This window comes from Mus caroli, unplaced genomic scaffold (assembly GCF_978045245.1).
Source record: "Mus caroli unplaced genomic scaffold, Mus_caroli_1 scaffold_6, whole genome shotgun sequence".
Classification (NCBI taxonomy): Eukaryota; Metazoa; Chordata; class Mammalia; order Rodentia; family Muridae; genus Mus; species Mus caroli.
This window is the reverse complement of record NW_028227261.1, coordinates 31,495,669-31,522,600: the sequence shown is the minus strand read 5'-3', so window position 1 is coordinate 31,522,600 and position 26,932 is coordinate 31,495,669. Positions and strand designations below refer to the sequence as shown.

Below are 26,932 nucleotides of genomic sequence, written 5' to 3'. Positions count from 1 at the left end.
ACATGAGATACATACCCAGGAGACCTGGTAAACCTCTAAACGTTAACACTTTAGTGGATTATGGTTTCTGCCCAATGCAATGCTGTTAACACTATTAATCCTTAGTTGTCCTTCCATTGATGATAAATACGTTTGGCATAGGCCTTTAAAATCACGTTAGTAAAAGGTAATTGGCTGTATAATTTCAACCAAGGAATTTAGACACAAATAAAATGCTCTCTTCTAAAGTGAGTGGAAGTATGGTACTGTCAAACAGCCTCGAAATCAAAGCCCATCCTACCTGCCATGTGACAGGAATCCTTCAATACCCAAACATCACAATCACCATCTCAATGTACAAAACCATACCCCCTTACCTCAGCCTGCGCTTCCTTGAACGAGAGACAGATCGGCTTCGGGACCGAGACTTTGAAAACGAACGAGACCGAGATCTGGATGCAGATCTTGAGCGAGAAGAGCGAGACCCAGACTTGGATTTGTTTGTTTTTGACATCTTGGAAGAGTTTACACCTAATGTAAGGAGGATACAGTCAAACAAATTCACAAGTTCTGCAAATACCAACTTCTCTAAGCATTGGGGGCAGTAGGGGAAGACACACAATTATTAAAAGCTAAAAAGCCCACAAAAAAACCAAAACAGCCAGACGGTGGTGGCGCACACCTTTAATCCCAGCTCTCGGGAGGCAGAGGCAGGCAGATTTCTGAGTTCGAGGCCAGCCTGGTCTAACAAAAGTGAGTTCCAGGACAGCCAGAGCTATACAGAGAAACCCTGTCTCGAAAAACCAAAAACCAAAAAAAAAAAAAAAAAAAAAAAGACTACTGCTGCTGCTCTAACAGAGGACTTACTTCAGCTTCTACCACATCTAGACCAGCCATGGCTACAAAATGAGACCCTATGTCCCCACCCACTACAAAAAAGAAAAAGACAAAGTGTCAAAAAATAAAAAAATAACTTGCATATTGTGTCTGGCTTCTATGTGGATTTCTAAGTAGCCAATCTTAGGTTGCTAGGCCTGCACTTTTCACAATCAGCACCCTCCTGGCCTCCAATATGTTTTTATGATTTATTGAATGTGCTGGAGTGCATGTCTGTATGTGTGCACTGTACATTCCTGGGTGTCAAGTGCCTTTGAAACTCATGATCTGGGAGTTATGAATATTGTGAGGAAGCCAAACTGGAATCCTTTGCAAAAACAGTAAGTGCCCCTAACCACTCAGCCATCTCTTCAACTCCTCGCTGAGATACTCATTAACAGAACCAAAGCATAAGTGGGTCATGTGATGGCACTCTTCCACTTAGCACAGCCTTTAAGATTCAGCTGTGATCTGGCATAACACAAAAAAGGAGGGAGGGAAGATGGGAACTTTCAATAGCCACACTAATGGCAATACATAGAAATTCTTGTAAAACAACAAGGTAACTGGGACATGCCTGCAGTTTTATCTCAGTCAGTTGGTAGAGTGGCTGCCTAACACATGGGAGGTCCTGGGCTCAATCTGCACCAAATAAAACGGAGTATGGTGATGTATGCTTGTTACCCAGCACTGAGAAGATCAGACAGGCAAGAGGATCAGAAATCAAGTAAAGGTCACAAAACTTGGCTTGTTCCAGAACAAGAATATAAAACTAAGACCCTATCTCCAAAAACTGAAGGGAAGAAATGGAAATAAAAAGGGAAAAACCCACCAGCCATAGAGTTAAAACAACACATTCTATTTGTGTTATTTGCCTCAGGGTAGCTGAGGCAGGAAAGCAGAGCTCAGGTGAAATTTAAACATGTTTACTATTTTCTGTTTCTCCCAAGACTGTACTCTTACTCTCCAGGGTAAAAGGAAGAGGGGAAAGGGGAAACAACAGGAGAAACAGCTGCGGCACCTCTAGGGAACACTTCAAAGACTTGAGACACACTTCTACTCAAGACTCAAGTTACAGACCTCTTTCTGACACATCTGTGATTAAATGGATGCTATTCTGTACTATTAATCATGTACAAACGTTCAATTCTAGGATCTTACAATTTATAATATACACACCTGCATCATTCTTATGGTAATTTTACTGCTTCAATTAAAAAAAAAAACCTACATGTTATAAAAACAAAATCAGAATCTATACCGTGATGGTGCATGACTTTAGCCCCAGCACTCGTGAAGCAGAAGCAGGTAGATCTCTGTATTCTGAGTGAGGAATGTGAGCTTAAGCCAAGTGCCAGCCATCCACTAATAACTGATGTTACTCTGGCCTCTTGTTTAGCTACAAACAAACAAACAAACTTTCCTTCTTTTCTTCTCCCTGAAAAATATCAACACTCATATGGGCAGGTGAAAAAAAATCTTTCTCATTGCTACAAAAGGGCAACTAAAAGCTGAAATCCCTAACTGGTACCAGGGAAGGATCTTGGCTCCCCAGATGAGAGCAATTTTCAGAAACAACTGCTTTGAAATAAGCCAAAACCTTTATTTATAGCCATTCATCTTGCTTGCATTCATCTCTCTGCTTCTGAACTACCTACTATAAACAGACCCAGAGCTCCTGCTGCTACACCTTCCCTGTTTCTGATGGTCTGTATCCCTGAGAACCATGAGCCAAGATAAAGCCATCTGCTTTCTGCAGTTGGTATTCCTTCATATTATTAAAAGTTATTCAAAAATTAAACTAGCCGGGCATGGTGGCACACGCCTTTAATCCCAGCACTCGGGGGGCAGAGGCAGGTGGATGTCTGAGTTCGAGGCCAGCCTGGTCTACATAGTGAGTTCCAGGACAGCCAGGGCTATACAGAGAAACCCTGTCTCGAAAAACCAAAACCAAACAAACAAACAAAGAACTGGAAATGGGCTGGAGGCTGACTGCTCTTCCAGAGGTCCTGAATTTGACTTCCAGCAACCACATGGTGGCTCACAACCATCTGTAATGGGATCTGATGCCCTCTTCCGTACAGTACCCATATAAAAATAAATAAATCTTAAAAAAAAAACACAAAACAAAAAACCCTTGGAAATATATTTTTCAATAAGAGTTCTTGTCTAGTATACTTAGGTCCAATGCCCTGTACTACCAAAAATAATAGTATAGCAACGTATGGTATATTTATAGAGGCCCAGCCTTATTATCTCAACATTCCCAAGACCAAGGCAAGAGGCTTGGGCAAGTTTGAGACCAATCTGAATACAGAGATTATTTTAAACACGAAAAACAAGTCAGGCAGTAGTGGCAGAACCCTTTAGTCTAGCATTTGGGAAGCAGAGGCAGGCAGATCCTGAGTTCAACGCCAGCTCGTCTACATATCTAGTTCCAGACCAGCCAAGAATAGAAATCTCCAAAACAAACCGACAAAACCTAAATTACAGGTAGGAGAGAGTGCTCAACCACTGAGAGCATATTGCTCTTGCAGAGGACCTGGGCTCAGTTTCCAGCACCCACACTAGACATCTCAACTTTACAGCTCAGGGGGATCCAATGCCTCTGATCTCCAACCACCTGTACTCCAGTATATACCCATACACAGGACACACACATAATTAAAAATAAAATACATCTAAGCATTCTTCTCATTAATTTAACCAGACTCACTGAACACTCCTGTCCTATGCATGCCTTATGTTTAAAATAAAACTGGCAAGCTACGTTCCACTGTAATTACAGGTAGAAAATTGGTTTTGGAAATTTATGACTTGTTTTGGTGAACAGTGATTAAAAACACCAGAGATCTTTTCCAAATTGCATCACTTCTTTGGAGTTTTGTTTTTGTTTTTCGAGACAGGGTTTCTCTGTGTTGCCCTACCTGTCCTGGACCTCACTCTGTAGGCCGCCCGCCTCTGCCTCTTCTTGCTGTTAATAAGGATAATACTCATCGGTTCATTGTGACACAGAATACTAATTTATTACTTCCCCAATTACAAGCAAAGATGTTTTTAGTTCCCAGCACCCTATAACGTTCTCTTCACTAGGGTATAATGATATTACTAAGGAATACAGTGATATCTCTGAAACAGAATTTTGGAGACAGATGAATAGGGGCGAGACTGAGCATCCGTAAAGCAAGCAGAGAGCAGATGATTCACTTGCAGCTCTCAGAATGAACCAACAACCTGCCGATACCATGACTTTTACAGAGCCACAGAAAATTCACTATCTCTGTACCACTTCCACAACCTTCTGGGATTTTTTTGTTTCTTTTTTTCTTCTCTTTTTTCTTTTTTTGGTTTTTCAAGACAGGTTCTTTGTTTTTTTTACATTAACTTTTCTGCCTACATATGTCTGTGCACCATGTGCATGCCTAGTGCCTGTGGAGGCCAAGATCAGAAGGAACTAGAATTACAGGTGGCAGTGAGCCACCAAGTGGGTGCTAGGAATTAAACCCAGGTTCCCTGCAAGAGCAACAAAAGCTCTAAACCAAAGTAATCTCTCCAGTCCCTGGCACCCCGTACATCTTAAATTATGTTTTGTCCTGGGGTGGCTAGAGGGCATACTTAGAAACTTCTTTGAATTTCAGAGATCTTATTTTTTTTTTATTTTTTTTTTATTTTTTTTGGTTTTTCGAGGCAGGGTTTCTCTGTGTAGCCTTGGCTGTCCTGGAACTCACTTTGTAGACCAGGCTGGCCTCGAACTCAGAAATCCGCCTGCCTCTGCCTCCCGAGTGCTGGGATTAAAGGCGTGCGCCACCACGCCCGGCCCAGAGATCTTATTTTTAATGTGATTTACTTGTTTAAGTAATAAGTGATCATATATCTTCTTATACAAAGTAAACTGCTATGTTCTTCACTGGCTAGACTGACTAGTATTACACTGAAGAAATATACTAAAAGACCTGTATTACCAAGACAGGACAAAAACACTGATGGCAGCAGTAACCCACACTGTGAATCCCAGCACTTGGGAGGCAGATGAATCACTGTGAGTTCAAGATTATCCTGGTCTACAGAGTGAGTTCCAGGACAGTCAGGGCTATACAGAGAAACCCTGTCTCAAAAAAACAAAAGGTGGTGGGGGTAGCAGGCTGGGAAGCAAAAGCAAGAAAAAAAAAGAAAGATATTCATTTACAACTTCCCTTGTAATATCCCCAGTGTAAGCAACTTGTGATATCTTCTCTCGAGAATTTACTCAAAATAAAGGGTCTACTATGATATATGATCATCTATGCAATTAATTTTTCATCAGTAGGGAAAGAGACTAACTACTGAGCTGGTAGTTTAAACAACCTCTGACTCACCCCAGAGGCTCCTCTGTCCCTCTGAGAGTGATGGTAATTTCAGTGAGTGAGCATTTTAAGTGAGTATGCATTACCATGGGGAGTATTTCCTCACTTCTAAAAAAACCTGAGCTTTTCTGATTTAACTAATGGTCTATGGTATCCTTCCAATTTTCATTATTAAACTAACTTGGCAGACAATTGTTATATGAGCCATTTAAAAAAATTCCCTGTGTATGTGCATACATGCACTTATTGCATGGGTGCCTGCAATTGTTTTCTTTTTTTGATTTTGGTTTTTCGAGACAGGGTTTCTCTGTGAAGCTCTGGCTGTCCTGGAACTCACCCTGTAGACAGGCTGGCCTTGAACTCAGAAATCTGCCTCTGCCTTCCAAGTGCTGGGATTAAAGGCGTGTGCCACCACTGCCCAGCTCTCCATGTTTTCTTAAATAAAACTAGTACTAGATTCAGGCTCAGTGGTGCAAACCCAGAAACCCAGCCTTTGGGGAGGCTAAATTGAAATATTCCAAAGGCTGGTTAGGTCATGCTGTCTACAGTATATAATCATTCCCTGAACACTGATGTACATAGCCATTCACTTCAGTGGGGTTTTATACAAAGCCTATTCACAACTGTTATTAGGAAAGGTAATATAGTAGCTTGAATGAGAATGGGCACCATAGGCAATTTGAACATTTGTTCCCCAACTGGGGGAACTATGTGGGAAAGATTAGGAATGTAAGGCCTTGTTGGAGGAAGTGTCAGATGGACTGGACTTTATGGTTGTAAAAGCCTGAGTCCTGCCCAGTGTTTGTGTCCCTCTGCTTACTGTTTGTGGATCTGGATACGAGCTCTCAGCTACTGTCCCAGTGCCATGCCGGTCTGCTTGCTTGCTTGCTACCATGATAATCATGGAATGTACTCTAAATCCTGTGGAACCTGTGAACCCCAAACTTGTTTTTTAAGTTGCATTTGTCATGGTGACTTGTCATGGCAATAGAAAAGACAATTTTACATCTTTATTTTTGTGTTTGTTTTTCCAGACAGGGTTTTTTCTTTTTTTTTTTTTAAAGATTTATTTATTTATTATATGTAAGTACACTGTAGCTGTCTTCAGACACTCCAGAAGAGGGTGTCAGATCTTGTTAGGATGGTTGTGAGCCACCATGTGGTTGCTGGGATTTGAACTCAGGACCTTTGGAAGAGCAGTCGGTGCTCTTAACCGCTAAGCCATCTCTCCAGCCCCAGACAGGGTTTTTTCTGTGTAGCCCTGGCTGTGGCTGTCCTGGAACTTTGTAGACCTGTTGGCCCTGATCTTGCTGCCTCCACCTCCCAAGCACTGGGATTAAAGGCATGCGTCTCCACATCCAGCACTCACGTTTTGTTTTTAGGACTTTCAGGGTACTGGGATTAGAGACATACGCCACCATACCTGACTACACATTTTAAAATATCAAAAGTTCACCACAGCGATTTAGAACAAGAAAAACACATAAGTATATTTATTTTTATTTTGGTTCTCTGACGCTGGGTCTAATCTATCTAGCTGAAGCTAGCCTTGAAGATCTTGATCCTGCCTACTCCCACCTCCCAAATGCTTGGATTAACAGGCATGTACTACTCTATCTGGTATGAATGTATTTTGTTACATTAATTTTTTATCACTTTGTGTATTGTTTGTAACATCTCAATCATAAACATCTTAATCTGGTCCAATTATATTTTGTCCTTATCCAATTTCTGTACCTCTGTACTGGTCTCCCCTTCCTTCCCAAGCAGGTCTTGCTTTTGTTGTAACCCTGGGGATGAAGGATCTGTATGTGCTAGATATGCGCTCTAACACTAAAATACAGGCTTAATTCCAGCAGTTTGAGTTTGTAAAGTCTTTTTCTAAGATGCATTTTGTGGGGCTTTGTTTTATTTTACTTTTGTCTGCATGTATGTATATGCACCACATGCATCTCAAATTGGAGTTACAAATAATTATGAGACCCATATGGGTCCTGGAAACCAAACCCTAGTTATCTACAAAGAACAGTAAATGCTCTTAACCACTGAGCCATCTCTCCAGCCCCAAAGCAATAGTATAAGCTCTTGGAGCTTACTTGCTACCCAACTTTCTTGTGCTTTCTTTGCTCAAGAAACCAGCACAAAAAGGTGTTCTAAAATCAAAACAAACAAATGAAAAAAAAGAGGGAGAGAAAACAAAAATACCTAGGATAATCAGGAATTGGCAAGGCATGCTGTAAAATTCTATACTCAAAACAGATTGAAGCTGGAAGATAAGAGAGTTCAAGGCCAGCTTGAACTATGAAAGATCCCATCTCAAAGAAATCAGGAGAGAAAAAGAAAACAAAAATGCATCTGGGCTTATAGATTTAGTTTCCTAGTTCTGGTTGACAAAACCAAGTTTCCCCTGCTACCTTTTTGTCGGGGGTGGGGTGGGGTGGGGTGGTGATGAGTGGTGATAGTTTGAAACCCAAACTGACCCCAGAATTTAGTCATTCTGCCTCAGCCTTCTGGGTGCTGGGTGCTAGAATTACAGGTATATATAAGCCACACCTCACTTCAATTTTTCTTTCTTTTTTTTAAAATATTTTTAATTAGGTATTTTCCTCATTTACATTTCCAATGCTATCCCAAAAGTCCCCCATGCCCTCCCCCCAATTTTTCTTTTTCTTATTTTGGGGGAAGAGGAGATTGGGTTTCCAAACCAAACTGTCCTAAAACTCACTATGTAATTCTCCTACTTTCATTTCCCAAGAACTCAGATTATCATTATAAACCTAATCAAAGACTTTTTAAATTACAGGGGTAGGCGTGGTGGTTGATGCCTTTAATTCCAGCACCCAGGAAGCAAAGGTAGACATATCTGAGTTTGAGGACAGACTGGTCTACAAAGAAATTCTAAGCAAACCAGGGCTTCACAGTGTGACACTGTCTCAAAGCAAGCAATAGCTATATAAGCTGGGGGCTAGAGAGCTGATTTAGTGCTTAAGAGTGCTTACACAAATCACGAGGGTCAGAGTTCAGATCCCAGCACCAGTATTAAGGTGAACATCCTACCTGTAATGTCAGTGTTGGGAGAAGGTGACAAAAGAATCTTTGGGGCCTAGTGGGAAAAAAAGAGCTCCACATTCAGAGACTGCGTCACAGGAACAGATCAGAATAAGACAGGAAGATACACAATGCCTTCTCCTGGCCTCCGCAGACACATGTGTACATACATATACACTTACAACACAGAATTGAGACAGAAATCCTATGGATTTAACTCCAAATAATACAACATAACTGGTGTGTGTGTGTTTTGAGACAGGGACTCACTATAAAGCCCTGGCTGGGCTGAACATAAATGTTTCTTAAAATGAGTGTATTCATTAAGATTTTTTTTACCACCAAGCATTTACCTCAGTAGAATCAATGATTCAACTTGAACTGCCTCTGAAAAACTGGGCTGGGCTGAACATAAATGTTTCTTAAAATGAGTGTATTCATTAAGATTTTTTTTACCACCAAGCATTTACCTCAGTAGAATCAATGATTCAACTTGAACTGCCTCTGAAAAACACCAGCAGCACCACTGGCTTCTTCAATTTACAGTCAGGGTATAACTCTGCAATGAGAGGAAGTGGTAAAATGGCTACTATATCTTAAAAATTCTATTATTGTTTAAAACCCACAACAAAAGTTCTACTTTAGAGGCTGGAAAGATGGTTCATTTATCAAGAGAGCTTGCTGTAGTCAGTTGTGGTACGTCTGTCTTTATTCCTAGCACCCGGGAGGAAAAGACAAACAGAACTCTAGGTTTTAGGTTAGCCTAGTCTACATAGTGAGTACCAGGATAGCCAAGGCTATAAATTGAAACTGTCTTAAAAAAAAAAAAAAAAAAATTAAATCCCTATCCCAACTGTTTAACTGTTTGCTATTGAATGGTGAGAACCTGAATTTGAATCACCAGCATGAACATAAGATCTGGGTGTGTGGAACCAGGCGTGGTGGCGCATGCCTTTAATCCCAGCACTCGGGAGGCAAGGGCAGGCGGATTTCTGAGTTCGAGGCCAGCCTGGTCTACAAAGTGAGTTCCAGGACAGCCAGAGCTATACAGAGAAACCCTGTCTCAAAAAAAAAAAAAAAAAAAAAAAAAAAAAAGTGGGAATGCAGCTCAGTAGCCAAGGATGCAAGCAGCAACAGATCCAATCTCCAACAGTTTAATAAGCAAGGTAGATATGCGTACATGCATGGCAGTAATTCCTTCACTATGGAAACAGAGACAGAAGAGATCAAAAGTTCCAGGTCTAGGCTGGTGAGATGGCTCAGAGGTTAAGAGCAAGCACTTGCTGCTCTTCCTGAAAACCCAAATTTGGTGCCCAGTTCTGACACACACACACATTATGTGGTCTGAAACAAGAAAAGTGGTTTAAAAAAAAAAAAAAAAGGGCTGGGCAGTAGTGATGCATGCCTGTAATCCCAGCACTTGGGAGGCAGAGGCAGGCGAATTTGAGTTCGAGGCCAGCCTGGTCTACAGAGTGAGTTCCAGGACAGCCAGGGCTACACAGAGAAACCCTGTCTCAGTTTCTATTATCACACACAATTCTTACCCAGAAAAATCAAAAGCCCATGTGTTGATGGCTATTCCTGGCTATCAACTTGACTACACATATAATTAACTAAAGCACAACAGCTGAGCACACCTGTGAGGGACTTTATATTTTGTATTTAGAGTATGTTGTGGCTCCAGTCACAAACAGTAGTAGCAAGTTACCAAACCATGTATGTAGGTGTGGGGAATTGAACCTGGGTCCCTCTGAAAGAGCAGTCAGTGTTCTTAACTAATGAGCCATCTCTCCAACCCAGAATTTTTTAAAACAATTAAGTCACTTAAGTTATGTAAGTGGGAAGACCCTCTTCTGATCTGATACACTTAAATACACTTTTAATCCAGATCTTTTTTCTAACCCCACCCCCCACCCCCACTCCCAAGACAGTCTCTCACTTGTAGCTGGCTATTCTGGAACCTGATCTGTAGACCAGATTGGCCTTGAACTCACAGAGATCAACATGTCTCTGTCTCCCTAGTGCTGGGAATAAGGGCCTGCACCTCCACTGCTCAGCCCTGGCTGGAAAATTATTCACTGTAATAACTAAAAATCTAAATATAGCACAGCACTAATGCATTTGAGAAGTTTTAGTGTGGCCCACTAGCCCTACTTAGTCCTCTATCAATGTAGTAAAAGTCCTTACTTCCATTTATTATTAAAGACCCAGAATGACTAATAAATGAAATGAGTTAAGTGTGTGGTTGTTTCAATTTTTTATAGTAAAGTTTCACTGAAATATTGATTTTTACAATATTTCATCCTTTTTTTCTATAATTGTCAAATGAATACCATTATTATTCTCAAAATAGACAAGGAATGAAAAAAATTTCTTCTAGAAGTTCCAAGTAATTTGTATTCAAAAGCTTATTAAAAGCCGATGAAGGTCGGTCAGTTTAATCCCAGCACAGAAGAGACAGGAGGCTCTGTTCCAGAACAGTCAAGGCTACACAGAAAAATCTGTCTCTAAATCGATGGTAAAGTGCTTGCCCTGTAAGAAGAGGAAAACCCTTTGAAGCAGTTGTAAGCAGGTGTGAGCAACCAAACACAGGTACTGAGAATCTAACCTGAGTCCTCTGCAATAATAGTGCCTGCCCTTAACCTGAGTCATCTCTCTGGTTCCTTCTTTTAGATACAGGCTTTCACGGCTTAGCTTTGACTAGCCTGGGACTCACTGTATAGCCTAAGATGGCACTGAACTCTAGAAATCCACTTACTTCTCTACCTGCAGAGTGATGGGACCAAAGGCACGGACGGACCTCTCTGATCAGCAGAATCTCATTTGTTCTCAAAGTTTTGTTTCTCAAACACCCACAACACATCAGAAAACAACTTGCAGAAGTCAGTTCTCTCCTTTCACCATCTGGGACTTGGATCAAACTCTGATCATTAGGTTCACTGGCAATAATACTGGTTAAGACTCCAAGATAGCCAGGCAGTGGTGGCGCACACCTTTAATCCCAGCACTTGGGAGGCAGAGGCAGGCGGATTTCTGAGTTCGAGGCCAGCCTGGTCTACAGAGTTCCAAGACAGCCAGGTCTACACAGAGAAACCCTGTCTCGAAAAAACAAAAAAGGTTCCAAGATACTCGTTTTATTATCTTTCCTGCTGTAGGCTGAAAGCCAAGCCTAGGTAACGCTGACTTTCTCACAATGAAATTTCCTGAATGACTTTACTAACACCCTCATCTCAGTGAACTACTCTATCAATTCTCCATAACTCAACCTTTCTACTTAAATAAAGGAAGCCAGTTATTAATCATTAGCCTCAAAAAAAATTTACTAAAAGCAAAGCAATGGCTTTCACAGATGTGTATTAATTTTTTAAAAAAAGATTTACTTATTTATTATATCTAAGTACACTGTAGCTGTCTTCAGACACTCCAGAAGAGAGCATCAGATCTCATTACAGATGGTTGTGAGCCACCATGTGGTTGCTGGGATTTGAACTCAGGACCTTTGGAAGAGCGGCCAGTGCTCTTAACCGCTGAGCCATCTCTCCAGTCCCCATGTGTATTAATTTTAAAAATAAAAATTCTCAGCATCACTTACGGAGTTATCACCACTCTGAGTTTGCCCACTTTTCTTTCATAGAAGCTAACCACTCCTCCTCCGTGTGGTCACTCACAAATGACACCATGTGACTTTCCACTCACAACCCCCTTCCTTTTGACAGTTGCCAAGTCTATAGCTTACCCGCCCAGTCATTTCTCTCATATTAATAAAGAACAGTGTAGCTGGGTAGCAGGGACTCACACCTTTAGCCCCAGGGCTCAGAAGGGTGGCAGATCTCTGAATTTGAGGCCAGCCTGCTCTGTCTACAGAGCCAGGGCTACACAGAGACTTTCTCAAAACAACAACAACAAAATTCAATTAATTCCTGGGTTTTTGTTTTGTTTTCTTTTTTTTTTTTCCTTTAAACATTACTGGAAATTGATGAGAGCCTCTAAATGCTAGGTAGGTTCTCTACATCCCAGAGCCCCTCACATTTTTTGGGTTTTTTTTTTTTGACAGTCTTGCTATGCTTGGCTACCAGGACTTAACTTCGGATTTATCCAGAGAGGCCTTAAAAGTGACCACGACCCTCAGCTTCAGAAGCCACCGGAACTAAAGACAACACCACACAGGGCAAACTCTGGTAAATCTCAGACAACCAGTCCAAACTCTTGGACTTTTCCTTTGTTTGGCCTTCTGTCTTCTGAGACAGACTAAGCTTGTAGTTACATTTCAGATGCTAGACAGAAAAAAAAAGCAAAACAAAAATGGAGACTTTGAACATAAGTCAGCTAAAAAGAGGCAAGGGTAGAAGATTATCTTTTTAAAGGCACTGCCTTCCCAAAACTCCTGCTTCAGTTCCAAAACAAAGTATTTCCGTGTTTTAGAGGACCCTCCCTTAAACAAAACAAAACACTTTCTAAAAAATGTTATCAGGCCAGCCTTTGATCCCAGCACTTAGGAAGAGCAGGCCAGTCTGTTCTACAAAGTGAGCTCTAGGAGAGCCAGGCTTTGTGGAGACCCAGTCTCAAAGGACTCAAGATATATTGTGAAAAAAAATTTTTTTCAATAAAAGAAAAAAAATTTCAGAAAACAAAATTAAGGTAAATAAATAAAGCCCAAATAAATAAATAAAAGCCACCAAGAAAATAAGGCACCAGGATTGCTTTTTTTCTGAAGTGAAGAGGTGGCTGCAGAAAGCAAAATGGTAAGTCTCTAGTAGGCCAGGTTCTCTGAACTCCTCCTGATCATGCCGGCACTTCTGCCAGGATCCAAAGCCAGCCCCATCATGCCCAGTTACAGAACATTCAGAGACCTGCATCACAGATGCAGAATGGGACAGCAAATTAAAATGCCTGCAATAAACAGACAAGCAGGATCCTGCTCCATGTCAGGGATACCCATCAGGCTATGGTGAGGGTTGAGGTCTGTAGCAACCAGGAAAAGACACGTCTCTCACATAGCTAAACTTTTTGATATATATAACTATAATGGAGACATTTCTAAAAATGTGCACATTGCATAAAAATTATACAGAGATCCTGACCGTCTTGAACTGAGTCATACTGTAATACTGTCTTGACTCTGGAGAACATAAAACTCGGTCCCTGAAGTCTATGCTATAATTCTAACCTATACCTCTATCCATTATTCTACACCAGTCAAGTGCTATCTCCAGCCTCTTCATTACCCCCTATAGTGTTTCATTACATCAAGAGTGATCTAATATATGAATCACTTCCCACGACCTAAGTCACAAATCTTTCCTCTCTTCACCTGTGCTAGTGAAAAACTCCCTTCACTAACCCACTGTACCCTCTTATACCTGTCCACCATATTTGGCTTTCTTTAAAAAAAGAAAAAGTGAACAACCAAGAAGGAAATCTAGCCGGGCGGTGGCGGCGCACGCCTTTGATCCCAGCACTCAGGAGGCAGAGGCAGGCGGATTTCTGAGTTCGAGGCCAGCCTGGTCTACAAAGTGAGTTCTAGGACAGCCAGGGCTATACAGAGAAACCATGTCTAGAAAAAAAAAAAAATATCCATTCCTGTCCGAGCACCTACTATTCCTTCCACCTGAGTATTCTCTCTTTAATACCCCACAAAACTGGTTCCTCACTTTTCTCCTTTTAAAAGAACTCTGGCCAGGCATAGTAACACTCTCTGCCCAAGCACTCAGGAGGAAGAAGCAGAGGCCAACACTGTGTACATATCAGCTGCCAGGCAGTCCTTCAACTGGTACTCATACTGGCCTTGGCTTCCTGCACTGTATTCACAGGCCTCAACACATGCTGGGACTGCCTAGGCTACCAGGCACTACTGAATCATTCACCCACTCACAGTCACATCAGTCAGTCAGTTCACTGACCCAGATACGTATGAAGCAATCCACCAAAATCTAGTATTTGACCGATAGATAGCATAATTACATTTCCTTCAATTCAGGATCTCATAATTCTCCAAAGAAGCAAGGTAGCATTTTAAAAATCTATCCAATATAAACTATATAAAAGCATGGTGACTGATGTCTTTGAGATATCATTAGGACAGACTAGTCTCAGAGATCCTGTCTCAAGGGGGTGGGGGGAGACGACTAAAATAAACTTAAGTTTGTGCTCCTCAGGCAGCCTAATACCTCTTTTGTGCAAATCTTGGACACACTCCAAGAGTTTTTTCCAAAAAATAAGCAATACAAAGCAGGTCACTTTCATTATCTATAGTTTTGGATTGTTGGAGGGAGGATCTTTACACAGGCCCAGCTGCCTAGACCAGGCTGACCTTGAACTCAGAGATCCACCTGTCTCTGTCTCTCAAATCCTGGGTAGAGCACACAGGTCTATCTAGCCCAGCTCACCATAGTTTTTCTTTCTTACTTTTGCACTAAGGAAAACCAGTATTCTAAAAAGCTCTCTATCACTGAACTACACCCCAGGAATGTGACCCATAATCTCACTAAATAATCCAAACTCCAAAGTAACCACACTTGATAGCAAAGATACATACTGCATACTGGGGCACTAACAATTACGAGCACCCCTTTCTAACGGGACTGTATTTAGTCTGCAGACTAAAATACCAATCCTACTAAGTGTGACTGTTCACCTCAGCAGTCACCAACACTCAAGAGACAGAGGCAGGAGAGGCCCTACCTACAGGCTAAATCAATCTCTAAAACTAGAGATCCTACATGGGTACTAAAAGAACTGAAAAACAAATGATACTTGTATTAAGTGTGTTCTGTTTGTGTCTCTCTGTCTCTGTGTCTGTCTGTGCCTCTCCCTCTCCCCTCCTCCAACCACCCCCCTCCTTTTTTTTTTTTTTTTTTTTTTTTGGTTTTTCGAGACAGGGTTTCTCTTTATAGCTCTGGCTGTCCTGGAGCTCACTTTGTAGACCAGGCTGGCCTCGAACTCAGAAATCCACCTGCCTCTGCCTCCCGAGTGCTGGGATTAAAGGCGTGCGCCACCACGCCCGGCTTACCACCCCCCTCCTGAGAGAAGTTCTCACTATGTAGTTCTAGCTGGCCTGGAACTCTGAAACCTGCCTACCATTGCCTCAGAGTGTTATGATTAAAGACAAGAACCACCACACCCAGCCATTCAGACATGTAGTAACCTTCAACCAGTTCTTTTTACAAAATGTAATCAAACCAGAGTGGTGGGCTCACCTTTGCCAGGCTGGAATCTTGGGCCAGCCAGACATACACAGTGAGACCCTGTCTTCAAAAAACAAAACAACACACACAAAAAACAAGTTGGGTGTAGAGGCAAAAGCCGCTCTAAGGTAGAGGTAGGAGGCTCAAGAGTTCAAGGCCAGTATCAGCTACATACAGAGTTTAGAGGCCAGCCTGGACTTGTCTTAGGCAAAAAAAAAAAAAAAAAAAAAAAAAGCAATCATGCCAAAATAGCTGCATTACTTTTTTATTTTTACTTGCGCAGGGGCCATGCTAATCTTCTCTGTATCGTTCCAATTTTAGTATATGTGCTGCCGAAGCAAGCTTGCTGCATTACTTTTTGATTCACTAAGTACTAATATTAATTCAAGATACACATCTGCAAATTAACTAAAAAACTACAAAGAACGACTTTTCTCCACAAGTTTCAAGGCACCAGCCGTCTTTAACATTTATACAAAATATATACACCTAAGCTGTCTAAATAGTAGGATTGACTACACACGGACAGTATTTCCACAAACAAAACTAGGAAAGATCTGAAAAGACAGTTTGATACATGCCTTTCGACTTAGGACCCACAATCGAAAACTCCCATACCCGGTAACAAGGGGTTAATCGTCAGTGAATTTCGTTGAATATTTACAATAATCCACTAAAGGTAGCCAGGGTTGTGCACTGCCATTTTAGAAAAAGAAAAAAAAAACTTAAGTACGTTAAAGTAAAAACTGAAATTTAAACGCAAAAGCTGATAAAGCCGTCTTTCTTGGCTCTGTCCTATAACGTCCTTGCCATATTGCTTCTATCCAATTAGCAAGCTCCTCGTTAACATAGTAATCTCACCGATGGCTTTCAACTTCTGGGCCACCAATGTTGCCGCCAACTACCGCCGCCACGCTCCATCCATTAAGAATCACAAGAGCAAAGAAAATAAAAGTTGTTTAAGTGTGGGACACAGCTGCTTCTCACCAGCAGGGCACACGCCAATCACCGAAGGAACGCAAGTCGGCCTCACTTGCAACCAAAGGAAGAAAGTGGGAACTATTTTTCCGATAGGAAGTAAACTTGGAATAGGCCTCTTTTGGCCACGAGAGGAAGAAAACAAAAGAACAAACAAGTTAAAAAAAAAAAAAAAAAAAAAACAGAAGGAAGTACTAACATTTAGTGTGTTAGCAGCCACATGGGCCCTAGAAGACAGAACCAGGCCAATGGAGTCTGGTGGGGGAAGGGCGTGCAAGAGTTCCCGGAAAAAAAAAAAATTCAAATAACGAGGTTCGTCCAAACAGGATTTGGGGAGCGGGGGGAGATGGAGTTGGTGGAAGCCGTCGTTCCCGCACACTGCACAGAAGTGTGCAAGCTGTTTCAGAGAGAAGGCGGCCGGAGCCCGGAGAACTAGGCCGGAGCGGAGGGAAGCGGAGAAGGGCGGGGAGGGGGAGGAGCCGATGGAGCAGGGCCCGCTCGGAGCAGGCCCGGGCCGAGCGCGGAGGAAGCCGCCGCACGCTAGGCCTAACCCTCGCCGGGGCCCAGCCGGCGCCCAGAAAAGAGGAAAACCCCAACACACAGAGATTAGCTGAGCTGTCCTCACTCCCATCAACTGCGTCCACTCACCTTGACCGGCCGGAGCGACTACAGCTGCAATCTCGCAACGGCACAACCGGCCCGAACCTCGCCCCCGCCCGCTAGCGCGCCCCGCGTCCCCGCTCTCCGACGACGGCGGCTACCGCCTCGCTCCGCTACCTCCTGGGAAATGTAGTCCTAGGTTTCTCTCTCCTGACTCATCGGACGTCCTCTCGAACTCTATTTCCCACAAGGCAGAGCGAGCGTTGGGCCCGCCGCTTTGCGTCACGCGCCCGAAGATCGGCGGTCACGTGGGCGGCTGCGTTGCGCCTCCGTCCCCCTCCCCCCCCCCCCCCCCCCCCCCCCGCCTGGGTGGCCTGAGGAAGAGGGAGGGAGGTGGACGGAAGGGGCCCGGGCGTTGCTGACGCCACTGCCCCCACCATTTTGGAGAGACCTCTCCGGGGGACTGAGGGAGGGCCTGAGCCCCACCCACTCGTCTTCTGCTTACATCCCCGGAAAGTCTCTAGTTTTGTGGCCACCAGGCCTCTTGGCATTCGTTCTGTGCCTTACCCTTCCCCTGCTTTCTGACCTTGAACAGATCGTTTGTGTATAAAGTGAGGCTCTTAATTTGTACCTCACAGAGTTGTTGGGAGGTCCCCGACAAAGGAAGGCACTTGATCACCCGGGATCCAGAAAACGCAACGCAAAATGGAGAAGAGTTGTTTTGATAGTGTGATCTCAGGGGACCCAGAAGTTCAGTGGATCTCTCCTACAGCCGCCTCCTGTCCCATTTAATGGCAATAACAGCCCAAAGAGGTTTTTAGTTTGGGGAATTTTTTTCATGAGAAGCGGGGGTTCTAGACAGGGTTCTAGGTATTCCTGTCTGCCCTGAAATACTCTAAGTAGAGCAGGCTGGCCTCAAACTTGGCCCAGAGTTTGTTTTTGTTTTTTTGTTTTTTTTGGTTTTTCGAGACAGGGTTTCTCTGTATAGCCCTGGCTGTCCTGGAGCTCACTTTGTAGACCAGGCTCGCCTCAAACTCAGAAATCTGCCTGCCTCCGCCTCCCGGGTGCTGGGATTAAAGGCGTGCGCCACCACGCCCGGCTCCCCAGAGAAGTTTTTTAAGAGCATTGGCCCAGGAAGTATATTAGTACCTATGGAACCACAAATGTCCTGGAAAGTGAAACCCTGGGATTTGTGTTTTCTCCCTTTTTTTTTTAAAAAAAAAAAACTTTAATTTTTAGAAGAGAATCTCCCTTTGTATGCCAAGCTGTCCTGGAAATCACCGGGTAGCACAGGGCCGTCCGCTAAACTCAAGGCAGCCTTTCCGTCTCAGCCTCATGACTGCTGAGATTACAGACACATGACTAAGGTTTTACAGCAGATTGGTTTTCTCTGCACTTGCTTGCCTTAGTGAATCCTGCACATGTAAGCGTTCAAACGTCACCTTTTCTGTCATGCATTTACGAGCTACTGTACTGTTGTATCTATTGAAAATGTTCCTGTTCAGATGGAAGGGTATCCAGGGATTCGGAAAGCCCAGGAACCGCTAAGCTCTGAGAGGAAGCTTCTTCAGCAGAGGCGGTGCAGCTCGGGACCTGCTGCAACCTCAGCCCTGACCTTTCTTCTCTTCATTGCTTCTTTTCTTCTTAGCTTCTTCCAGTGAGAAAGCCATACCAGGCAGCAAATCTCATAAAACAGATTTACTGGGAGGGTTCTGGGTACAGAACAAAGATTCGAAGAGTGGCTGTTTCTGCTCCTGGAAGTGGACAGCAGGCAAGTGAACAAAGGACAGGGGTTATATATAGGATTTATTCGGAGCGGGGCTTTTCAGGGCATGCAGAGATTTCCGGAGTAAGGGTTGGTGGAATTTCAAGTCCTGAACTTGGGGAGCTCAGGGATTGGTGGCTTTTCCCCCGCCCTTTTTCCTGTATTGCGCCCATGGATTAGGACGGGAAGACCTTCCCAGCTGCAGGCAGCTTTGACCTGCCGGACTACTTACGGATGCTGGAGACTTGATGCCCCAGCTGTGGTGGTACTTTGTGACGGCTGAGGTGGGAAAGCAGTTGCCGCCATTTAGACAGTTCCTTAGGTGTGCTCCTCAGGGACTACACCTATAATTACTAAGGCACCCGTTTTGTCAGTGACCATGTGAGAAACAGACTGTGAGCTCTTTGAGAACAGATGTTAGGCTTGGTCTGGCATTAAATGCTAAATTCTGTACCCCAAGATCTGGTTGTCCCGAGGCGAGCCCGTTCTCATGCACATCAGCTTTTGTCATGCACACCAACACCAATAGCAGCACCGGAGCAACCCCAGCAGAGATGAATCTTAATGAATTTCTCCACATACCAGGCCAAAGCAGACAAAATACACATCGGTAACCTTCTCTCACGAGAGAAAAGTCGCCAAGCTCAACCCAATCTGTAAGCTCTCTGGCCTCAGTAGTATTCTTCTACGTAATTCATACTTCCCCACTTACTGAGGCATTTCCTGTGAGCTGCATACTCTGTAATTCCTCTTGAGACGTTCCGTTTCGATTTAAACTTCAGTTCGCAGCTTTTCTGGGTGTCTACTACATGCCATGCCTAGTGCAAAATACTGCAAACACACTGATAAGCTAGGTGAGCACCAGCTGCCTCTTCACTGGCCCAGAAACTGTCGCAGGGGTCTGGTCCTCACCCTCTCTTCTCATCCAGTCTCGCCAAGTCCCGTCTCTCCTCCACTGATCCGGTGTGTTCAGAACGCCTTTACATCCATTGATGTGATTAGCTGTTTAACTCTCATTTCTAAATGTCTGGGAGCTAACGTGCTTCCTGACTTCCCACAGGAATGTCAAGCTTAGCCTGTCTATAACTAAACTTTCCTTGCCTTCTCTAGAGCACTTTCTAATGAATTTGATGTGATGTGTGTGTCTCCATCCTATGGTTGGTTGACTGATTGTTTTTTGTTTGCTTGGTTGGTTGGTTGGTTAGTTGAATAGTTTGGGTTTTTCAAGACAGGGTTTCTCAGTGTAGCCCTGGAACTCACTCTGTAGCCTAGGCTGGCCTCAGACTTAGCTATCCACCTGCCTCTACCTCACAAGTTCTCACCCGGCTCTGAGCATCCTTTACTCGACTTTGAGCTCATCTCAGAGAACAATTTATCACTCCTTTTAAGCAGACATTTATTTACAGATACACTGATGCCACAGGTCAGAGAACAACCTGCCAGAGTCAGAGTCCTGTGTCTCCTTCTGTCCTGTGGTTCCAGGGATCAAACTCAGGTCACCAAGCTTGGCAGCAAGCACCTTTACTCATTAAGCCATCTCCCAGCTCCTATTCCTCTTCTCCAAATTTTTAAAAAATCCTGTTTACTTTTGTGTGGGGGTATTTTGCCTCCTCCATATCTGTCTGTCTGCGCACCATGGGCATGCAGCGCCTGAGGATGCTGGAGGGGCAGTGGGATCCCCTGGTCTGGGAGTTGAAGCTGGGTTCTCTGGAAGTATAGCCAGTGATCTTAACCACTGAGCTATCTCACCAGTTCCACCTCTCTTTTAAAGGCAGGGTTTCAAGGAAGGGATGTAACTCAGTTGGTACAAAGCCTATCATACATAAAGCTGATTTCAGTCTCTAGTACCTCAGAATCCTGAGCGTGGCTGTTCATACTCTGGAGGTAGATAATAGTGACAATTTTGGAATATTTTGGTCTCCTTAAAAAACACAGAAATAAGCCGGGCGTGGTGGCGCACGCCTTTAATCCCAGCACTCGGGAGGCAGAGGCAGGCGGATTTCCGAGTTCGAGGCCAGCCTGGTCTACAAAGTGAGTTCCAGGACAGCCAGGGCTACACAGAGAAACCCTGTCTCGAAAAACCAAAAAAAAAAAAAAAAAAAAAAAAAAAAAAAAAAAAAAAAACACAGAAATAAGCCAGACAATGGTGGCACACGCCTTTAATCCCAGCACTTGGGAGGCAGAGGCAGGTGGATTTCTGAGTTCCAGGACAGCCAGGACTACACAGAACTACACTGAGAAACCCTGTCTTGAAAAACTAAAAAAAAAAAAAAAAATTATAAGAACGTGTTTTCTTTTAATCCCAGGTGTGGAGATCTGGGGCCACTTTGACCTGTCTGCACCAGCTGACCCTGATTTGCCTCATTCTCTAGTGGAAGCATGGTTTCGCAAGCTGCAGATAATTTCTGCAAATATTTGTTGTTTGGAATTCTGGGAACTTTTCAGAGGATATATATAAATCCTACCCTGGTAGTTGGGCTTGGTGGTTGCTGGTCGGTTAGGTCATTGGTTGCAGTTTGTTAGTAGCCATGGTCAAAGAAGAAACAAAAAGAAAGAAATTAGATCCAGCGATTCTTCTAAGTCCTCTCTCCCTCAATCCTTGTTTCTCTTTTATCTATGATAGGGGATGAGACTGGGGGAGGGGGTAAAAGGTGAGACAGTAAAAGAACCCACAAAGTAGGAGAACCAGCTACAGGCAGAGTTAGAGGCAGGAAGACCAGAAGAAAGTCAAGGTCATCCTGTTACAAGGTGAGTCTGAGGAGTCTGGGGCCACAAGAGACCCTGTCGCAAAATAAAAAAAATAAAATGAAATGAAAAGTTTTCCTATGTAGTCTAGGCTGAGCTGTATCTCAGAATTCACCTGAATGCTGGGATTACAGGGTTGCACTGGGACATCCAGTTCTATTAATTTCTTCAACAAGTATCATATCATAGGGTTTCTATTGCTGTAATAAAACGCCATGACCAGCTGGGCAGTGGTGGCACACGCCTTTAATCCCAGCACTTGGGAAGCAGAGGCAGGCAGATTTCTGAGTTCGAGGCCAGCCTGGTCTACAGAGTGAGTTCCAGGACAGCCAGGGCTACACAGAGAAACCCGGTCTTGAAAAACAAAAAACAAAAAAACAAAACAGTCCCCCCCCCCCCGCACACCCCCCCCCCATGACCAAAACAACCTAAGGAGGAAAGGGTTTCTTTCATCTTACCATCTTACACCTCTTGTCACATCTTATCAGTGAGGGAAGTCAGCATAGGGCCTCAAGCAGTACTGAGATCAGGAGGTAGGGCCTGAGATCAGGAAGAGGTAGGGCCTGAAGCTCAGAAGCCAAGGCTTGAAGCTCAGGGCAACTGCTGTTTACTGACTTGCTCCCAGTGGCTCACATGCCCCTGCTTTCTGACAGCCCTGGGACAAGAGTGATTACCCAGAGGGTAGCATTGTCCTCAGTGAGCTGGGCCCTTTCACATCGATCACCAACAAGATGAGCTAAAGGTTTCCTCCTCCCGATTGACCCTGACTTATTTAACATAAGGGGACAAACATAGTCCTGGAGTATGTTATGTTGACCCTGGAGTACAAAGGCTACGCCTCTTTTTTTTCTTTTTTTATAGTTTTTTTAAAAAGATTTATTTATTGATTATATGTAAGTACACTGTAGCTGTCTTCAGACACCCCAGAAGAGGGAGTCAGATCTCGTTGCGGATGGTTGTGAGCCACCATGTGGTTGCTGGGAATTGAACTCAGGAGCAGTCAGTGCTCCTAACCTCTGAGCCATCTCTCCAGCCCTTTTAAATGAATTGTTTTTGTTGTTTTGTTTGTTTGTTTGTTTTTGTTTTTTGATACAGGGTTTCTCTGTATAGCCCTGGCTGTCCTAGAACTCACTCTGTAGACCAGGCTGGCCTCGAACTCAGAAATCTGCCTGCCTCTGCCTCCCGAGTGCTGGGATTAAAGGCATGCTCCACCACACCTGGCTTAAATGATTATTTTAAAGAAAGGTTTTCCAAGTCACTGTGTGAATATAAAACACATTTCTGTCTCTTGGAAGTATCAGCAATTTGAATAATAAAACCCTGCAGATTAAATTTTTTTTTAGATTCATTTATTTATTATATGTAAGTACACTGTAGCTGTCTTCAGACACCCCAGAAGAGGGCATCAGATCTCATTATGGATGGTTGTGAGCCACCATGTGGTTGCTGGGATTTGAACTCAGGACCTTCGGAAGAACAGTCAGTGCTGTTAACCGCTGAGCCATCTCTCCAGCCCCTTAATAATTTTTATTATATATTTTATCGCTCAGATGAACATTCTTAGGATTCCTATAATAGAGAAATTGATGTTTTAATAAGAAATTGTGGGGGGTGGGTATGGGGGACTTTTGGGATAGCATTGAAAATGTAAACAAGGAAAATACCTAATTAAAAAAAAATAAGAAAATGTGCTAAACTTTGAACAAAATGAAACAAAGAAATCCTGTCCCTTTTCTCTAAGAGCTGACTTCCAACCTGGCAGAGAATATTAAGAATCCTGTCGCCGGGCGTGGTGGTGCATGCCTTTAATCCCAGCACTCGGGAGGCAGAGGCAGGCGGATTTCTGAGTTCGAGGCCAGCCTGGTCTACAAAGTGAGTTCCAGGACGGCCAGGGCTACACAGAGAAACCCTGTCTCGAAAAACCAAAAAAAAAAAAAAAAAAAAAAAAAAAGAATCCTGTCAAGGTGGGCTGGTGAGATGGCTCAGTGGTTAAGAGCTCTGACTGCTCTTCCAGAGGTTCTGAGGTCAAATCCCAGCAACCACATGGTGGCTCACAACCATCTGTGATAGGATCTGATGCCCTCTTCTGGTGTGTCTGAAGACAGCTATAATGTACTCATAAGTAAAAGAAATCTTTAAAAAAAGAAAAAAGAAAAGAATCCTATCACAGCTTGGCAATGGTAGCACATATCTTTTTTTTTTTTTTTTTTTTTTTTTTTTTTTTAGTCTTTTTGAGACAGGGTTTCTCTGTGTAGCCCTGGCTGTCCTGGAACTCACTTTGTAGACCAGGCTGGCCTCGAACTCAAGAACTCAGAAATCCGCCTGCCTCAGCCTCCCGAGTGCTGGGCAGTAGCACACATCTTTAATTTCAGCACTCGGGAGGCAGAGGCAGGCAGGTTTCTGTGAGTTCAAGGCTAGCTTGGTCTACAGAGCAAGTTTCAGCACAGCCAGAGCTACACAGAAAAACCATGTCTCAAAACCTAATAGTTGAGTTCCAGGCCAGCCTGGTCTACAAGTGAGTTCCAGGACAGCCAGGGCTACACAGAGAAACCCAGTCTCGAAAGAACAAAACAAAAACAAACCAAAACCCTAATTGTAGTAGTAATGAGAATGATAATAATAATAATAGTAGTAATGAAATCCTATTACAAGTATAACTGCTACTCTGTAAGTGAAATATGGGAAATGATATGCCTTGGTAGCATAGAACAGTGACCACATGCAGGCTACAAGGCAACTCTAGCCCATCTTCTGTTTCATTCAGCAATAACTTAAGATGGCTTTTACGTTTTTAAGTAGCTTGAGAAGACTCAAAAGAATATGTCATGGCAGGCTGGGGAGGTGGCTCAGTGGTTAGAAGTGCTAGCCATCCAAGCATGAGACCTGAGTTTCAATCTCATAACCCACCTACATGCCAAGTGAGCGTAGCACTCACCTGTGATTCCTTGGAACAAGCTGGCTAGGCAAACTAGCTTTTTCTTTAACCTCTGGGGTCAGTTGAGAGGTTCTGCCTCAATAAATCAAAGGGACTATAAATCAAGGGGACTATGATTGAAGCAGACCCTGAGGTGGCTCAGTAGAAAAACGTGGCTCAGGTCAGCCACTCTGACAGTGAAAGACCAAACCTGACAACCTGAGTTAATCCCCAAGACCTACAATTTAGAAGGAGAAATGCTGGTGTAACATTTTTGTACAGTGTGTGGAGGTGTCTTTCTGGCCTTCCTCATTGCCTAAGTCATTCTCTGATTGGCGATTTTTATAAAAAAAATTTATTTATTTTATGTATGTGAGTACACTGTCCCTCTCTTAAGACACTCCAGAAGAGGGCATTGAACACCATTACAGATGATTGTGAACCACCATGTAGTTGCTGAAAATTAAACTCAGGACCTCTGGAAGAACAGCCAATGTTGTTTGTTTGTTTTTTGGTTTTGGTTTGTTTGTTTGTTTTTGGGTTTTCAAGACAGGGTTTCTCTGTATAGCCCTGGCTGTCCTGGAACTCACTCTGTAGACCAGGCTGGTCTTGAACTCAGAAATCTGCCTGCCTCTGCCTCCCAAATGCTGGGATTAAAGGCATGCGCCACCACTGCCCGGCCAACAGCCAGTGTTCTTAACCTCTGAGCCATCTCTCCAGCCTTATGATTGGCTTAAATAAAGAGCTGACAGTATCTGTGTGACTGAAGACATCTGAAAACCAGCTGCTCCTGAAACTAAAGTTAGAGACCACTGTGAGCCACCGTGTGGGTGCTGGGCATTCATACCATGCCCTCTGCAAGAACAACAAGCGCTCTTAAGCACTGAGCCACCACTCCAACCTGAAACAAAAATGTTTTTAAAGAATACTAGTTCAGGGCTGGCGAGATGGCTCAGCGGGTAAGAGCACTGACTGCCCGACAGTGGTGGCGCACGCCTTTAATCCCAGCACTCGGGAGGCAGAGGCAGGTGGATTTCTGAGTTTGAGGCCAGCCTGGTCTACAAAGTGAGTTCCAGGACAGCCAGGGCTATACAGAGATACCCTGTCTCGAAAAACTAAAAAAAAAAAAAAAAAAAAAAAAGGAAAAATAAAAAGGAAGAAATGCCAATAATATACAAAAAAAAAAAAAAAAAAAAAAAGCACTGACTGCTCTTCCAAAGGTCCTGAGTTCAAGTCCCAGCAACCACATGGTGGTTCACAACCATCCATAATGAGATCTGACGCCCTCTTCTGGAATGTCTGAAGACAGCTAGAGTGTACTTACATATAATAATAAATAAATCTTTAAAAAAAGAATACTAGTTTTTGGCCAGGTATGATGGTACATACCTTTAGTCCCAGCACTTAGGAGACAGAGGCAGGCAGATTTCTGGGTTCTAGGCCAGCCTGCTCTACAGAGTGGGATCTGGGGCTGTTGGGAGTTTGATTTATGCTTACATGGAAATCCACTGCAGGTCCCTGCCAGCAATTGGTTTTTTGATGGGTCAATAAAGAGTCAATGGCCAATGGCTGGACAGGGGGACAGAGGTGAGACTTTTAGGATTCCTGGGCAAGAAACACAGAGGAGAGAAGGAGCAGAAGTGCCATGACAGGGACCAGAGTGATCAGACTTAAGAGCCCTCTGAGCTGGAAGAATCAGGGACGCAGCCCCAGGAGCCACTCCCCCTATTGGGTCTGGGGTAGCCGAGATGAAATACAGATTTAGCAAATATTAACTCAGGAATATCAGCGGGAAGTGTTAGCAATGAAGAGGTTCAAGAATAGCCCAGCCACTGAGCTAGTAAGGCATATTAAAGCTGTGTGTGTGTGTGTGTGTGTGTGTGTGTGTGTGTGTGTGTGTTTCATTTGTGAATTCAGAGCTCTTGGGTAGGTGTAGAGCCTGCCCCCCCCCCACCTGCCAGGAGCATAGACTGACTTTTAAATATTTACCACAACACAAGATAGCAAGCAGGATTACACAGGAAAACTCTGTCTTGAAAAAAGAACAATAACAAAAAATTTCAGGAGGCCAAGAAAGAACGATTCAGTGATTAATAGTGGTTATTATTGTTCTGGAGTATGAAGGTTGGGGTCCCAGCAGCCACACTGGGTGGCTTATAGATGCATATAATTCTGATGTCCTCTTCTGGCCTCCCCTGGCACCCACTCATACATATCTTACACTCGCGCAAATATATACAAATATAAGTCTTTGAAAAAGGAGACTTAAACTATCCATGTTACTTTTTTTTTAAGGTTTATTTTATTTATATGAGTACACTGTAGCTGTCTTCAGAAGAGAGCATCAGATCCCATTACAGATGGTTGTGAGCCACCACGTGGTTGCTGCGAATTGAACTCAGGACCTCTGGAAGAGCAGTCAGTGCTCTTGACCACTGAGCCATCTCTCTAGCCTCATGTTACTTTTTTTAAAGGAATTATTGCATGGCTGGCAGTGGTA

The 26,932-nt window shown here is 43.5% G+C and overlaps 1 protein-coding gene and 1 pseudogene across 7 annotated transcripts in view; both read right to left on the bottom strand.

The window, feature by feature from the left end:
- Thrap3 (thyroid hormone receptor associated protein 3) overlaps positions 1-17,174 on the bottom strand; it is a 39,202-nt gene extending 22,028 nt beyond the window's left edge. For 2 of the 7 annotated variants that reach the window (XM_085838955.1, XM_085838961.1), the window contains exons 1-3: positions 17,057-17,160; positions 8,717-8,805; positions 357-510 (exon numbers count right to left, since the gene is read on the bottom strand). In XM_085838955.1, the coding sequence (XP_085695081.1) occupies positions 357-493 (137 nt within the window). In that variant the 5' untranslated portion in view covers positions 494-510; positions 8,717-8,805; positions 17,057-17,160. Of the gene's footprint in view, positions 1-356; positions 511-8,599; positions 8,643-8,716; positions 8,806-16,011; positions 16,127-16,291; positions 16,584-17,056 lie in introns of those variants that run through there. The other 5 variants (XM_085838958.1, XM_085838957.1, XM_085838956.1 and 2 more) reach the window with 5 other exon arrangements.
- On the bottom strand, positions 15,677-15,771 carry LOC115030908 (U6 spliceosomal RNA; annotated as a pseudogene).
- Positions 17,175-26,932: the final 9,758 nt, after the last annotated feature.